The 17291-nt window shown below is 32.0% G+C and overlaps 2 protein-coding genes and 2 non-coding genes across 6 annotated transcripts; 3 read left to right on the top strand and 1 right to left on the bottom strand.

The window, feature by feature from the left end:
* Positions 1–164: 164 nt before the first annotated feature.
* Positions 165–9245, bottom strand: LOC110673634 (glucosidase 2 subunit beta). 2 transcript variants are annotated; one of them, XM_058141162.1, is made up of 16 exons: positions 8900–9245; positions 8623–8742; positions 8136–8231; positions 6812–7051; positions 6081–6313; positions 4864–4956; positions 4635–4754; positions 2820–3165; positions 2639–2737; positions 2440–2541; positions 2294–2351; positions 2115–2183; positions 1606–1693; positions 804–865; positions 660–711; positions 165–581 (listed from the first exon to the last, which is right to left on the bottom strand). In XM_058141162.1, the coding sequence occupies exons 1-16, from the start codon at positions 9012–9014 to the stop codon at positions 519–521; spliced, it is 1956 nt and encodes a 651-aa protein (XP_057997145.1). In that variant the 5' UTR covers positions 9015–9245; the 3' UTR covers positions 165–518. The 2 variants fall into 2 exon arrangements, with proteins under 2 accessions (XP_057997145.1, XP_057997146.1); XM_058141163.1 differs by having other exon boundaries at positions 4635–4743; positions 4865–4956.
* A 1002-nt stretch (positions 9246–10247) lies between these two features.
* Positions 10248–14534, top strand: LOC110673638 (uncharacterized). Of its 2 annotated transcripts, XM_021836772.2 has the most exons (8): positions 10248–10685; positions 11112–11188; positions 11308–11442; positions 12387–12441; positions 12557–12644; positions 13777–13875; positions 13999–14124; positions 14295–14534. In XM_021836772.2, the coding sequence occupies exons 1-8, from the start codon at positions 10345–10347 to the stop codon at positions 14298–14300; spliced, it is 927 nt and encodes a 308-aa protein (XP_021692464.1). In that variant the 5' UTR covers positions 10248–10344; the 3' UTR covers positions 14301–14534. The 2 variants fall into 2 exon arrangements, with proteins under 2 accessions (XP_021692464.1, XP_057996962.1); XM_058140979.1 differs by having other exon boundaries at positions 13999–14534.
* A 1878-nt stretch (positions 14535–16412) lies between these two features.
* On the top strand, positions 16413–16495 carry LOC131176241 (small nucleolar RNA R12). The gene has a single exon (XR_009146365.1). It is a non-coding gene; the product is annotated as a small nucleolar RNA R12 (small nucleolar RNA).
* Positions 16496–16565: 70 nt separating this feature from the next.
* LOC131176101 (small nucleolar RNA SNORD24) lies at positions 16566–16654 on the top strand. The gene has a single exon (XR_009146229.1). It is a non-coding gene; the product is annotated as a small nucleolar RNA SNORD24 (small nucleolar RNA).
* Positions 16655–17291: the final 637 nt, after the last annotated feature.

The following is a 17291-nucleotide window of genomic DNA, read 5'->3' as shown; positions in this document are numbered from 1 at the left end:
CCACACAACAATGTTTTCTTTTCCCGATTCGAATGCACACAGAATAACCAGCATAATTGTTACCCACAAAGATAAGCTTAATTTATTAATTAAATATAAATATTTAATTTAATAATTATTAAACTCATTTTCAATAAAATGTGGAGTTTCTCCTGAAACCGCAATAAAAAGGAATGATAATGTTTTCTACTATTATCCATATTATTGTAATAACTCTAAGCATTAGTTCAATAAAAGTATTGGAGCATCAATGATTTCAAAATCAGTTTAAATGAGCCGGACATTTTCTAATGACTCTCAAGTCTCAATTTTCCTATAGTCCTCAAAGAATTGGAAGTGTTACATAAAAGATTCAGCAGCCCACTTGAAATATTGCTCAGAATTTCTAAATAACTGCCCAGATAGAATGCATTTTGCACCTCTTAATATTTCAAGATCAAATGAACTACTTGTCCCAATATTAGTCGACGCGGTTAACATCCTCTACAAAACCATTTGCTGTGATTCATGATGGCAGTTTAGAGTTCATCATGGCCCTGTGGTTGTTCTTTGTTCATCAAGTCTAGTTTATACTCCAATTCCTGTAATATTCAGAATCCACTCAATCTATTGGACTAAGTCAAAGAGTAAAAGCTTTTCTTTTTATAGGTGAATTGTACCTTAAGCTTTTCTTCCAGGCAAAGAGCTGGGGTAGATAAGAATGCTACGTATCTGCAATGTCAAAACTAAAGAGTTTGGAACAGAAAGAGGAAGCACGCAAGTATGCAATATGCATATGCAAACACATTATGACAGTTTCTTACTCGCATCGGCTTGGTTCATCCACATCTGTAAGCTCATTTTTCAACCCACATCTCAGCTTGACCTATAATAGGACATACAAAATTGCAGATATTAGAAAAGCCATTGAACCTATTCTTTCTTAACATCCATTTCAATTGGTGCTTTTATTAACTCTTTTGGCTGAATGTAATGCCAGACTTTCTCTCAAGAGGGACTTTACTCCAAATACACTTGCAACAGCAAAAGAAGAAGAAGAAGAAGAAGATAAAATTCTATACCAAACAATGCTCACCATTAGCTAGGCTATACTAAGGATCAATCTAGAGCTATTGTGTTTTTCTTTTGACTGTGAAGAAATTGATAAATCATATCTAAGGACCAAACAATGCTCACCCTTAGCTAGGCTAAACTAAGGATCAATCTAGAGCTATTGTGTTTTTCTTTTGCTTGTGAAGAAATTGATAAATCATATCTAAATGGATATCACTTGTGGCATGATGTTTGGCCAGATTTGGAGTTAACAAAGAGCTAGAGTTATAAAGAAGCACTTTGGAGTCCATCAGCTGAGTAGAACTACACATATGTGTTGCAATTTTAGCCATCGAAAGACAAGTATGTGAAAGTTTGGCCATTATAGAAGTCCTGCAAAGCACATGATTCCGATACCTAGTCTACTTCAGACACAAGGATGGGGGAACAGGGAATTATGTCAACTACTGGATTTAAGTAGAATGGATGTCAAATATAGGCCATGTCAATTAAAGTAGAGCACTAGCTGTCTATATCATAAAATGTTTCATAGAAACAAAACAATGCATATACCTTTAAACTTCTATCAGGCCCATTCCAGCACCTGTCACCATTTGAAAATATCATGGACCGGTACAAATCCTCAAATTTGTCCCAATGCCTATTAAATTAGACAACAAAATGTAGAGACAAAATACCATGTCAACAAGTTGATACATATAAAATGAGTAAATTTGAGACAGATACACAGGCAAATAGAGAGAGAAAAGGCGAATAAGAGAAACTCAATGCACTCATCAGGAATAGCAGCTACTCTAGAGTCTAGATTAGCAATTTGATCATCTGATAGTCCTAGCCCCCTATGACCACCCAATTCTACTGATACTAGTTAATGTAGTTCCTAAACTAATGAACAGCTTAAGAACTAAAAAACCATTGAATGCACAGCTAGAATGATCCTAAACATATTACCCATATTGAATAACTTGATCCCATCTTCAGCTGCTCTAATGATACCTAACAGAAGGAAAATTGGGCACACAACTAATGTAACAAAAAAAATTATTCTCATGGTTGCATACCCCAAACGAGTTGTTGTATGGACCTCCACCTGGGAAGCTTGTTTGAAAGGGCATACTTTGTAAACATACCTGAAGCAAGAATTTGAATTGTCAAAGGTACGATAAACGGATGATAACAGTTTAGACTACTTTCAAATAAAAGAGTACGATAAAAATCTAAATTAGTGGATTTTTGTAACTTGTTCTGCTTGCTTTCAAAACAGTGACCATAGAATGAATAGAACTCCTTCTCTGTTCCTGCAACATTAAACTTTACGGTCAGCTTATGAAACCAGGCAGGCTAATGCTGCAAGATGCACAGAGATACAGTTTGTCATGTACTAACCAAAATCATGTTTTAACTTTTGTGTCAAACTTGATATCCTTGACTGTAATTTAGACAACTTGGTGCTGGACTCTTCATATTCCTTGCGTACACGAGCTGCCTCTAAAGAAACCAAAGGTAACAGATGACCAGATTTGAGATTTCTACATATTCTTTTCCCACATTTATGTTACTACACCACCACAGCTCTGAAATGTACCTGATTTGTCCACTGGAGTTTGGAAGAAATTAACAGCTTGCAGAATGCTACTAACAGTTTGTTGTATCTTCTCCAACCAAGATGGGTTTCTTGGTATATCTAAAAAAATACAAAAAAAAAAAAAAAAGATTGTAAAACACAACATTGACCCAAAAAAGAAACGGAATAGGCAGTTGCAAACCTGACAAATCTAATTCATCCTCAGGGTCAGATTTGTATGATAAACCAGCATGATCATGAGCATCCTCTTCATAAGTCCCGTCTATATCATCTTCTGTGGTAACATCATCATACTTTCCAATTTCATCATCAGTTTCTGAAGCATACCCATCATATTCCTTATCATGCACATCTGGTGTCATGTCTTCATTGTTATTATCCTTTGCAACATCAACTCCCTGAATTTGCCTCTCAGAATTTTCAACTCCCTCAGTTTCCCTCCCAGAATCTCCTGTCCAACGAGAAGCAACAAGGCGGCCCAGCTCTTCCTTCGACAAACCTTCAATATTTTCAGATGCATAATTGCCCTGTGGGTACCATGACAGGAAGACTATCAAGTCTTAGGTACGTAATTTTTTTAGATTTCAAGAACATTGAGAGACTTCAAGAAATGTTCCAAATTTGAGAATATTTCTGCAGATGGAAAAAACTATCCAAAAATAGAATACATAACAAACAATCTTGGGAAAGGATTTAACGTCCCCAAATATGCCAGCAAGAGACTTATAAATATACATCTGAAGTACATTAAGATCTAATTTTTCTTTCTATTTTTGGCTAAAATTTAATGTGAAGCCATCTTCTCTACGATAATAGCACCGATGTATTTTATTACTAAGCCAAAAAAAAGCACATTAACAAAAGCACATTATAAACGAAACGCTATATCTACAAGTAAAATAAATTAGGCAAGTTGTTTGCAGGGACAAAGCTACACTGGATGAAAAGGAAGCAACTGCCCTTTCTGGTTTTAAAAAAAGATGCAGTACAACTTCATTTTAAAGAATTAATATCACCCCAATATAGAATTTGAACACCTTATGATTATTATTATTATTTTGCTTGTACAAAAATTTTGAAAGAAAAATTACAAGACAAAAGGTTGAAGTAGCTGCAAACGTCAAAAGCCAGGGGAAAACAAGAAAATAGATAGAGAAGAAAGGAAAAGCAAAGAAAACTGATAAAATTTTATGAACAGTCTTCTAACTTCATATCAATGCAGATCATGTCCGTAATTCATTCACTTGCCTCTTTTTCTCATTTATATCTTCTTTGTTTAATTTTTATCTTTACAAGTATAAAATTATAGTGTCAATTAATTTATAAGAGAACAATGTTACGTATTATAGGAGAAAGCCTAAGAAAAAAGTGTAGATACGTGTCTAGAAGGTTAGTAGTTGGCAGGAGTTGTAGTTGAGTTTGTTAGAAAGCTGAGTCTGTTAGTTAGCTGGATAAGTCAGCTGAACTGCCTAGTCTGCTTCAACTGACTTATCCAGCTAATTAATGGATTCAGTTAGCTTTCTAACAAACTCAACTACAACTCCAGCCAACTAGTAACCTTCTAGAACACATATCTACACTTTATTCTTATACTTTCTTCTATAATACATAACAACTTTGCAGTAGCATAGGTACTGTATAGCATTACTGGTCCACACTGTTTTGTGTCCCCAAAACAGTGGCATTAATGAATATTTTAAAAATAAGCTGCTTATACCAGGCCAGTGTTGTATATTAATCATTTCCTCTTGGCAAACTAATAGAAGATAATCAAATGAATCAACATGATCAAGCAAACATATGCAGACCAGGAAAATAGCTGGAAATCCACTCATTGAAGTTATATCATAAGTGAACCAAATATTTTAGAAAACAGTATATTAGAACTTCAAATAAGAGCAAAGGCTTAAACTTGAAGTTCCAATCAATATTGAAGAATAGAAAAAAAGAAAAAGGAATGCAGTTTACTGCTTTCTATTGTAAGGAAAACAATTACCACTTTCACAGCTTGATCATGAGACACCTCACTCTTAGAATCATGACCAGTTTCACTCAGAACTGCAGAGCCATCCTTGCTTTCAGGTGAGATGGACTTTTCCTCCACCAGTGCCACATGCTATATTAAGAAGGAATATTGTGTCATAGTTCCAAACGTTTGAGCTATGATAGCAATACTTAGTTGGGTAGAACATAATTCATTCACAAATTCATAGTCCATTCATTACCTGCTTCACTTCATTTACTGGTGATCCTTCAATTTTGGAACTATCAGCTATTTCAGCAACAGCTGCATAATCAGTATGCTCCCCAACCTCATCCTATTGAAAGGGCACAAACATTAAGCAATATTAGCTAGACTCTTTGAAGTTATGACCATATACATTTCACTAAGGTCTAAACCAAGCTCATTTTAAGTGGAAGAAGTATTTTTCAGAGAACATTGTGTACACAGAAAGTTGTCAATGTGTTCAACCAATTGGGACCCATATGAGAACTATAAAAACCTTTTCAAAAAGGATTGAGAATACTGTCTTTATTTTCCTATCCAATTTGTGGTGCGAACATTTAGTTGTGAGGTGTAATCATGGCCATGCCATAGAAATCTATTTAAATGTATGTAAAATTATCTTTCAATATGAGCATTACAGATGGGTCCACAAAAGGATGGACTTGTACATAATAGGCCATCAAATATCTTATAATATGTGTGTCTGTTTGTCAATTGACTTTACAAGCAGTTAAATAGGTCTAAGTGACCTTATGACTCTAATTACGATTGCATCCAACAACTAAATTGTAGGCTAGAGCCTAGAATCAATTAGTTTTAAAGTATGGGCCAAGGTTGCAAATTGGAAACAATATAAGGATTTTTTTTTCAGTGATTAATCCAGTATGCCAATGAATAGAAAAGAACAGGATGTATTTTTCAAGTAATCAGCTTTAGTTGAAATTTTAACATTTATTCATTCAGTTATTTTAGCGCTTTAATTATTCCTATGCTAAAATTGTCCAACCTTAAATTTTTAGTGCTTAATTTTAGTTTCAACCAAAACCACCTTAGTTGAGTTAAGTTGCAAGAGAAGTTCCAATATATCAATTTCAGGCAGAATGACTTCATCCATTTTTCAATGGTATCATAAACATTGAACAAAAGATTAAACAATCTAGAATATATGTGCATTGCAGATATCTACCCAATCAAACCATCTATATGTATTCCAGAATAACTTTTTATTTGAGTACGAATAGTATCTTCATCTCAGCTTTGTTAAAATATTCAAATATTGACCTTTTGAAATCATGCTTTCAGAACATAATATTGAAACTGGAAATACTTATACAACCTCAACAAACTATATAAAAAGCATAAAACTAAAGAGGTTATGCATGTGCAAGTTCATATATAGGGTGACAAAAGTTGAGCTTCAAAAGGAAATTTCACCTGATCCAAAGGTGACTCATCCAGCACACCAATTTTATCATCATCGACACATTCCACAGGATTGTCTCCAACATTAGATTTCTCCATGGCCTCTCCTTTTTCTTGTTGAGCTTCCACTTCAACTCCACTTTTCTCCCTATTAGCTTTTCCTTCAGCTTCAATTTTTTCTCTTTCTTCCTTTTCTTTCTGTAAGTGTTCTTTCTCTTCTGCTTTCTCTATCTGTTCTCTATGCTCTATATGGGAGAAAAAAAGAAAATAATATGCATAGCATATACTACAAAATACCAAACAACCACCTTTACAAGTATATTCATGTGTTTATGCATAATATATATATATATATATATATATATATATATGTTGAGAACAGTAAATTTGGAGAAAATTCTCTATTCCTTATGTGTTTAAACATATACAAGGTTCCCTATTTATATAGGGTGAGTTACAAACATAAAAGGAAGCTAAATAAAGACCTAGCTAATTACAGGGATTCTAAATATATATATAAAACTAAGTTTTACTATGTCCACATATTCTTTATTCAATACATAACACATTTGGAACCATTTCAATTCAATTGCATTTAGTATGGCATTTGGCAGACTAAATATTATCTGTAAATGCAACTCAAGTCAGTGACTGAAAGACTTGGAATGAAGATGATGGCAGGAAATAAATAAGCAAAACAAGAAGAAATGTTGTTGAAAGGCAAAACATGGACCAAATTATACCTTTAAGCTGTTGAACTAGCCCTTTCAGTACGCTCTCCTCATTTCTTAACTTTGATAGTTCCGCCTCATCTTTGGCAATTGCTAGTTTTGTCTGTTCAACTTCCTGCTTTCTCAAAGCAACTCCCTCCTTATAAGTTGCAATCTTTTTCCTTAACTTATCTCTAGCTACTTTTCCAGCCTCCCAGCATGTATTTTGGCATAAAACTTGCCCATCATATTCATCACTCCCATCACAGCAGTCTGCAAGGTAAGCCAGTAAAATACATACAAAGAGGAAAATAAAGGATGTGCATCCTTTTTTTGCACCAAAATAAGAAAAAAAAAAAAAGGAGGCAGAGAGCACAGCTGGGGATATATCCAAGAAATTATCAGAACAAGATAAAATCTAGCCATAGAGAAATAACTCAAAAAGGAGATTTGAGGCATCTCAATTACCTACCTGCTTATGGTAAACTAAGTGTATCCTCAACAATTCGTTTTTCTTTTTCCCATTCTCATTCCATGCTCAACAGAAGATAACATATACATGCTACAGAATGGCAGTGTAAGATATTTCTTATGTGCTGGGCCCTAAATCTCTTCATCATTACCCATATTTGCTCCATAACTTTAACCTCCTGACCTAGTTTACAAAGGTAAACATGAAGATATAGAAGTAACTAGCTAGCTATAATTTAACTCCACCTATGTGAGCTTAGTAAAACATTGCCAGTCTCAAGCTCGGATAAAGGAGGAGGGTTGTGGTAGGTTTATAAGCAACACCAACTAGTTTGGGATTAAGGCTTCGTTGTTGTTATAACTAACTAATTTCTTTGGGTTACGTTCTCAGGTTCACCTCATTCTGATGATGCTCAATATAGCAGCCATGTTCATGAAAAACAGTAAATTCCCTCTAAAGAACTAGATAAACAAATACAAATATGAAGTAAGATAAATAAAAAATATATACATTAAACTTTGGCTTCAAGCTAGCTTCTCTAGCAGCATTTCTATTCCAGAAAAAGTAAAATATAGACCAATTCATCATTGTTAATGAGACGACATCATTCAAGTTTCCGGTGATGATTGCTCCTTCAATATGTGCACAACTCCTATGAATAAATATTTTCTAATTTGTCAGATACGATTGTCTTGCCAATGCAACCTGTGATCATAATATTTGCTTTGAGCATTTTCAAGTACTAACAGTTGTGCTCCCTTTTTTTCCTAATCTGGCTTCTGAATCAAAAGGATGAGGAAACCACTCAAAGAAGACTTAAAACAAACAGAGAAAGAGCTATAAATTCGAATAAATCATTACACAAGGTGCCAACATCACACTTACCACAGATCCCATCATTGACTCTGGATGAAAATAACAAAACAGGAATATGTCCTGAATTTCGACAATAGAATTTCCCCCCTGGGCAAGCTGATGTGCCTACAATTAACAATATACATATAGTGAATACAAATAGAAAAGAAAAAATGTACTGCAATGCGGCTTTCGTTTTAAGAAAGAAAGAAATGGAGCAAAGATTAAGGAGATAATGCAAGGGCTATTGCAAGAGTAAAAAGAAAGCTCCCCAAGAAGAAACTAACTACACTTTCCATGCAAAAACAAAGTATCCAATCCGCCAAAGTATAGATAAAAACGTTTTGATAGTGTGATTGATATACTACAATATCCATAGCTCCGGTTATTCACAATCTAAAACACTAGGGAGATGCAGCAACCCAACTGAAAAAAACTGAAAAATACTATACCCATATGGCCAATATGACTCGATAAAAGGACAACAAAACAAGAAGCACGGATTCTAAAAACCAACCTGGCTCGTCAGAGCCATCAGGGCAATCACAGAAGTCATCATTGAGCTGAGCTTTGGTGAATTTCTTGGAACCATCTTTACATTTTATCGTCTCTGATGATATCTTGTAGTAATTCTCATCTGGGTATCCGAAAATTCCACCAAGTGACAAAAAAAGGAAAAAAAGAAAAAAAAAGCAGAAAAATTAAAAAGGAAAAAAAATAAAGAAAATAAAAACAAAAAAAAATCATAAACAAAAGAAGCCAATTTTAGTTGACGAGAACAGATGGTAAGTGACCTTGAGGAGGGATTCCAAGGAATTGGTCTTTGGGGACGGCAGATTTAGCAATTGAAGGTATACAAAAAACTCCCAGCACAATACCATATATCAATATCAAAGTATCAACTTTCATCTTCTGCTAAATTAGTTGAAAATTCACAAGAACAAAATCAATTACAGTATCTAACAGCTCATCACTGTTTAAGACCAAATTCCTCAGCTACCCACTAAACTAAAACACAGAGAGAAATAAAGATGGAGGGAGAATCGGAGTGGGAGTGAGTCATTCGAGAATCACGAGAGCGCGGACAGTGAAAACGAGCTGTTCAAGGGACCTTTGGCTGACGTTTCTCCTATCAAAACGACGTGTTTTCTCTCCTAGGCCATTTGTATTTTTTGGGATTATAAAAAATGGAATATACTAAATTAAAATTTTGGAGAAATGATAAAAAAAAAATAATTATCTTTAATAATCTCATACTAAATACTTATTAGTATTTTTTTTAAATTATTAGCACTATTATAATTTGAGAGGTGAATAATTTTAAATTTTTTATTTAAATTATTTAATTTTCTATTAAATCTTGTAATATTAGATATTATAAAAAAGTTTATAAGGTCAAATTTCATATATAATAATAATGATAAGGATTATTAATATGTGAATTTGGTCCAGTCCTGAATCTGCGATTGAGTTATGCTCAAAGTCAAGGGTATTTGCCTTTCAACATTATTTCTTCTTGTTCTTCTTAATTATTATTATTATTATTATTTATTATTTTAATGAACATTATTACTATTATCATTTTAGATAAATTACATAAAAATACCATAAATTTTAATTTATCGCATAAAATTTCTTATTTTTTAATTTAAATAATATAAAATTTTTAATCTTAATTTAAATAACATAAAATTTAAAAAAACTTGAGTAGTTGATTTTTAAATTATTTTTATTAATATAATACTTATTAAATTAAAAAAAATTATATTTTTTTTATTAATTTAACACTTATTATAAAAATTTTAATTATTTTCTTTTTAACTAAGTTTTGATAATTCAATCTGTACATATTAACATTTAACGACTCATAACTTATTTTCTTAGAATTATTAATTTATGAAAATAATTTTTTTAATTTAATAAAATAATAATTAATGTAAATAATTTTTATATTATTTAAATTAAACAATAAGATTTAATTTTATAAATTAAATTTGAGTACTTACCTACCATAAATTCAGGTATCATCCGTATAATTTTGTTATTATTTTGACTTAGTCTCCTTTGAGTCTCCTTTTGATTTTCTTTTTGTAAGGTGAAACGACGTCGGTGTTTGTGCAAAGATGTTATATAGCAATGTCCAACAAGATAAAAACTGATATTCTTATCCACGCCATTCCAAGAGCTCTGGTCCTGGAAACATAGAAGAAGAAGAAGAAGAAGAAGAAGAAGAAGAGGAATGGAGGGAGGCTCAATTTTAAGCTGTTCACATTGTTCTTCTTCTTCAAATCATTATTCTTCAAGAACCCATTTCAACTTTACTCTCCGACGTTCACATCCTTCATCTTCTCTTAGGAAATGCGAAACAGTGAGTTTGAGCTTCACATCCAATTTGCGGGCCAACAGGAAGAGCCAAATGTTGATGGCAGTCTCATCTCCTTCCGCTCGAACCGCCCTTCGCACTTCTGCATTCATGATTGAGAAAGAAGCTGGGAATTTCACCAAGGGGAAAGAAATGATGCCAAAAATTGATAAGAGTGGGAGATTTTGCAGCCCCAGAGCCGCGCGGGAGCTCGCTCTGTATGACCACTCTCTCTGTAGCGGTCTCTTTTTTTGTTGTGTATGGCAATATTGTGTCAGGGTTTTGGGTTTTAGGCCTAAATTTTTTAAATTTTTCCATCTAATAATCATGAAACATGTAATGGGTTGCTATCCAAATTAACTTAACCCAGAAGATTCAAACTTATATTTTCAAGTAATTCAGTTATACTGAAAAACAAGGGTAGTAATCCTTCTATAATTATTTGCTTCGATAAAATTTTAATCTTTGCCCTCCGTGACCCCGATTCCTTGCTTTATAGGATTGTAGTTATTATGGGTTGTTTCCTTTCCTTTCATTTCCGCTCTAGTTTCCATCAAATTCATTAGCATCTTTTTAAGAGCCATGACAAATCCTTCCCATTTATTTTGTTAATTTACTTTGTGGGGTTGGTTGCGTCTTGCAAGGTTGACAATATACGCAGCATGCTTGGAAGGTTCTGACCCAATTCGATTTTTTGAGAAACGAATGAATGCAAGAAGAGGTAATGCCCTGTGAATTATTAACAAAAAGTAAAATTAATCATCGGTTCTTTAGGGCTATCATGAGTTCTGTAGGGCTATCAGGTTATCTAATTGGTTCTTTTCAAATTCTCACATTCAGAGCCTGGTTATGAATTTGACAAGACTTCATTGATGGAATATAATCACATGAGCTTTGGAGGACCTCCTGTCACAACCGAGACTATTGAAGAAGCAGATGAGCTTCTGCGTAGTGATGAAAAAGAGTCTGCAGTTGGTAATCATTGCTTTTGAAATACACCTTATGTTGGTTATTTCAGTTTCTGAAGCGTATTGTTCTTGAAAATGGACATTTTTATATGCATATAGACCATGTTTTATTGCTTTTGGTACCATCCCATTCATTTTGTAGGTCATTACTCCATATGCATAATTTTTTTTGATTTATTTATTCACTTTTTTCTGTTTACATTCTTTTTATGATTATATTTGTTCATCTTAGTTTGAAATTGTGGTATAGATAGATCTGTACTGCTCAACCAAAGAACTGTTTTATGCTTATTTTCACTAATTAATGTTTCTTTAGAATGGCAACAACCAACATTTACCAATTAACACCCACTCAAATCAGATCTTTTATTTTGGAATTTGACCCCATAAACACTATAGGTAGGGTGTTAATGTGATAGCTGCAGGAACACTATCAGGTTTTGCAACCTCCAATGTGAGTGGAGATTGTGATTTCACATAGATGCAACAATAAAATGCTTTCCACCCTATCAAAAGTTGATATGCATTTATGCACGCAATTTGGATAGATAACATTCGTATAAGCTGTTGGTTGGGAATTGGCATGTTATGGGGACATCAATAGTATCTGTTTTAATGCAGACTTGAAACATGCAATCAGGAGTATAGCCTGATATAGAATTAAATAGAAATAATTCAGGAGAACTGCAAAAAATTGGGCCACAATTGGTATACATATCATGTGTGTTTATTGAGCTCATCTATTTCATGCAAGCTACAGTTACTTTTTCCTTTTGGGAGCATTACTCGAGTATTTTATGGGACATTGGATCTTATACCTAGCTTCTACGTGGTGAACTAGAGTCTGATTCCATAGGCTACATATTTATTACCATGTCTGTTACAAAAGTTCAATTTCCCATGTTTAACTTCTTTAAATGTCATAATCCATCTTGTTCTTTTGTATTCCAGAAGCAGAAGTCCTTTCAGCTCCTCCAAAGTTGGTGTATAGCAGATTACTTTTGCGGTAAATTTCCCCATTATAAGTTAATTAAGTACTAAATTAATTATGTAGCTACTAGCTACAAAGAGATTTAATTGAATTGGGCTATCATAGTGATAGTATCTATGGTTCGTGACAGTTTCACGAGGAAACTCCTATTAGCAGTTGTGGATAAGTGGGACAGCCATGTGCTTACCATAGACAAGGTTGCCCCACCTAAATGGAAGGTTTGAATGCTTGATCTTTTATTGTATGAATTCCTTATTTTCAAGTTTGTTTAGCATTTTCTTGTTGTTGAGTTATATGTATTATTTCTTTTTAGCCTAATGAAATTTGAAATATACACAATACGCTTATGTTTTTGCTCTTCTGCTTCTTAAATGTGTTGTGTTTTGAGATTATGGTTTCTTGTATAATTAAACAACTTCCACGCTGGATCAAGTGTCCAAAGATGAAGATGAATATTGTATTATGTTGGTCAGAAATAGAGTAGGATTAAAATCAAATTTAATTGTAATACGGTTTTATGTTTAACTGGATCCCTAAAATTGTAATTATTGTATTTGAATTTGAACAACAAAACCAACAGACCAGCCCTTGTGCATTCGAAACATATCTTGCCAAATTCTTTGAGGTTGAACTTGGATAGAGAATTTAAAATTTAAGATTGAGTTTTTGTTTTTAATTCAAAACTTCAAATATTGCAAGTATTTGAACTTATAAGGAAGGAGAAAACAAAGGCTTCAACTATAGACTTTTATGAAATTACACCCTTTAAATAATTTTTCGTGCACACACATGAATCTACCCAGCCAAAGAACACTTATTCATTTAACTATCATTTGATTTAACCTATGCTGTGAAGTCCAAATCATTTCATTCTATATTGCTATGCATCAAAATGCAACCTGAATGAATGTGGATTTTTATTGAAGTATGTTGATTACTGTGTATAAAGCTAAATGTTGAGTTATTTTTGTCTTTTGATATTTAGTGGTATGTGACTGTGGTTTAAATTTTATATGTGCAACTGCACTCCACTTGCTTTGTATTGTTTACCTAATTGGTCAGAAAGTTCCACAAAGGACAGTAATACTGTCAAAGGTTAGAGATACGGCAAACTAAATTATATCTTGCGTGGCCAATCTTAGAATGTTGGGTGTCAACTAAGAGCATTGTGGATGTATTTGAGTTTAGAAAATTCGAAACTTGCAGTATTTGCATCCATGCAGCTTAGGCTTGAAAACATTACATTTTTTAATGTTTCATGATTTCTTATATTACAGATTTTAATGAAAATTTGTTAAACTTGATTATTACCCACAAACATCTCACAAGTTCACTGTTGTTGCACATCAGAATAAGCCAGCTGGCAGAATTTTAGAATTTTGCATCCTCCATTTGGCAATGTCTGAGATTGTTGTTCTTGGAACACGGCACCAGATTGTCATTAATGAGGTAGTTTTATACTCATTGGTCCCTGTTGTATTGTGTTTGGCTTAAACTCTAAATGTCATTATATTTCCTATCATGCATCTGAATGCCCTGATGCTGTTTAATTATGTTTGGTTATTGATGAAGGCAATTGATCTTGCTAAACGGTTCTGTGACGGGGCAGCACCGCGCATAATCAATGGGTGTCTTAGGACTTTTGTGAAGGATTTTTCAGGAAGCAGTGTGGCTCAGGCTTCAGATGCTAATCAGAAGGTAGAAGTATAAAGTGAAAAAAAAAAAATTATATATATATATATATTAGGCTTTTGTCTGCTCTGATTATCACATTCCCAAAGAAAAAAAAAAGACCTCAGTTTGAGTTTATCTGACTGATTTTGGAAGAAGATTATGAGTTACCTTCATCTATCTTTTGTCCAATGAAGGAATGACAGAATGTCATTTGATGGTTTGCATTTGTGTTCAAAAGTCCAAACTAGATGCAGCTCCGAACTTCTGGTGAGAATTAGTAATGAACAATGGAGCAGACTGTTGTATGTGTTTTTTTTTTATCATAAGACTGTTGTATATGTTGTCATATGGTTCTTAGTATGATGTTTCACCATTGAAACTGAAATGTGGACAAATATAAACATTTTTGTTATTTTATTGTTCCCTTCTAGCAATTGCTTGCCCTGTGCAGTTTGATATGGTTCTTGGCTTCTTGGCTGTTGCTTAACATTTTAAACAGACTTTAGATAATAAAGTTGAAATAAGAAGATATTGAATTACGTATTTATCACATTATTTATTGATGAGCTTAGTCAATTATGCACATTGATTATGAAAATTAAAAACAGGGTGAACACACCCTGCAAAAAGTAAAAATATGAGGGCATATTACATAGTAATTTGGTTTCAGAAATATAAATGTAAAAAAGAGAAAACAGGAATCAAATGGTATAAAATGGTCATTTACATGTAATTAAGGCTTTTTTTTTTTTTTTGTTAGCTCTGATTGGGACAATTGACAAAAGCCTAAAATAGGGGAAATGGAGGAGATGGGATAATTTTCAATTAGTTGCCAATGAAGTAATAGAATTATCTCTAAATTTATAAATATTTATAAATATATCATAAAATATTTTAAATTTTAAAATTTTGTATAATAATTTTTTTTTTATTTTCAATCATCAATTTATAGCACTTTATATATAATAACTAATTACAGGAACCATTACAATCCCTATATTTAGAGACAACTCTCTTTTGAAATTTATCTGGAGGAGACATTTTGAAAAATTATCATATCGCCTTGTTTGAAATTTAAATTTTTAAAACTTTTCAAAATGGGGAAGGAAAGAAAATGCATTAATTTTTCTTCATTCTCCTCTCATGAATTCAAATTGATTATACCTCTTATTGAGGTGTAAAAAATTTCTAACTTCTGAAGGAGAAAATTATTTTTATTATTTTTCCATTTTTACCTTTTTTTAATGACAATATAAAAAAATTCATTTGCTATTAATACATTTTTATTTGAGAAAAATAAAAATAAGTTTAGATTCTATTTGTTTTGCAGAAAATATTTTTAAAAAAGTATTTTTCACATTTTTTTAGTATTTGAGGCATTCACAAAAAATAATTGAAAATTAGTCGATAGAAAATATATTTTAAAAAAATTAAATAATTTTTAAGAAAAATAATTTAAAAAAAGGAAATCATTTTTATTTTTTAAATTTTAATAATTTTATTAAAATTTAAAAATATTTATACTTACTTCAAATAAGAATATTGCAATCAAATAATTAAAAATATTTTTCATAAAAAAAATTTCTATATATAAATTATTTTTTTGAAACTAACAGAACTTAAAAGGTGAATAATTTTTTCTCTTACATTTAGTGATAAAATAAATAAATAAATAAATATATATAATTTCTTTAAAATTATTTTATATTAATAATGAAATTCAAAAAAATTAACTAACAGAATAAATCACAAAATTACTAACTTGATAAAATAAAAACTTTTATCTTGCAAATATAAAATTTCAAAATTACCAAGTAATTTTTTTAAATTATTCCTCGTGAATATCTTGAAAGGCTGAAAGTAGCGGGGTGGGTAGAGAACATCCATGGGCCCAGCTTATTAGAAACTTCAACTTGTACTGAAGTCCACTCCAGCCCCAACTCACGGAACTAAAAGGCCTGCTCAGCCCAGATGTATTATATATCTACCATCTAGGGTTTTCTTCTCTCTGTGTAATTTGCATGGCAGCAGAGCCTGACAGCACCGGTGGGAATGAGAGTAGATCTCTGGAAAATTATCAGCTATGGTTTGTTATTGAGAAGCCTAATATTGCAATAATGATCAAGTGATCTATCGTTAGGCAGCAGTAATGGTTATTTTCTCTATACATAAAGGTTAGGTTTGTGTTCTCCGCCTTTGCTCCGATTTTCTTCTCCCCTTTCAAGGAATTTTCGGCGGCTAAGTTAGATACATTCTTTTCTTTTTGGGTTTAATTTATTTTATGTAAGACGGAATCAATGGAGATGATGATGAAGATGGATGATGAATGAAATCAGACGGATTCCCATTGATATTTTCTAAACATGATATCATTTACCAGCTACTCCTGACTCTTCTTCATCATCATCCGCTTCTTTATTTATTTATTTTTATTTGAAAAGATTAGTTTACAGACTGTTGAATTAGGCCAGTGATGTGATAGAATATTTGCTACTCTTAATGGATTCGTTGAATCTCTCACTGATGATTCCTATCCACCAAGATCCCTGAGCTCCCTTATATATATATATATATATATATATATATATATATATATATATATTTTTTTTTTTCTTTAATTTAATTAAAATTCCTTTATTCAGATATCTGCGATTTGAAGGCATGGAAAAATTACTTCATCGGAGACAATAGTTGCATCAAAATTGATAAAAGAAGAGCAGTGCGGCTCTGCATGAGGAAACAAATATATTTCCCAAAAACCATCAAATCTGATGAATTGTTATAAAATGTCTAATCTGATGTGAAAACATATCAATTTCAATAAGTAAGACGTGATACAGTATGTCAAATGTTGATTGTGGTGCTGGATTGGTTGATTTGATGGGTATATTTAGTCTCATCTTAATAATTAGAATAAATGCTCCATTTAGTTTACAGGTTTTCTCAGATATAATAAATAAATAAATAATCTTTTTTAAAAAATAATTTACTTAATTCAAAAGATTATAACATTTATATATATATATATATATATATATATATATAAATAATAAAAAAAATTTATATATAAATTTTTTATATTCGTATCTCAATAAAAATATTGTTTTTATTATAAATTAATTTATTTTTATGTATTTAAATGTTTAAATATTATAATTTTAATAAGAATATATTATTAGTATTATATTTAA

The sequence above is a fragment of the Hevea brasiliensis genome, chromosome 18 (assembly GCF_030052815.1).
Source record: "Hevea brasiliensis isolate MT/VB/25A 57/8 chromosome 18, ASM3005281v1, whole genome shotgun sequence".
Lineage (NCBI taxonomy): Eukaryota > Viridiplantae > Streptophyta > Magnoliopsida > Malpighiales > Euphorbiaceae > Hevea > Hevea brasiliensis.
This window is presented reverse-complemented; position numbering and strand designations above follow the sequence as displayed.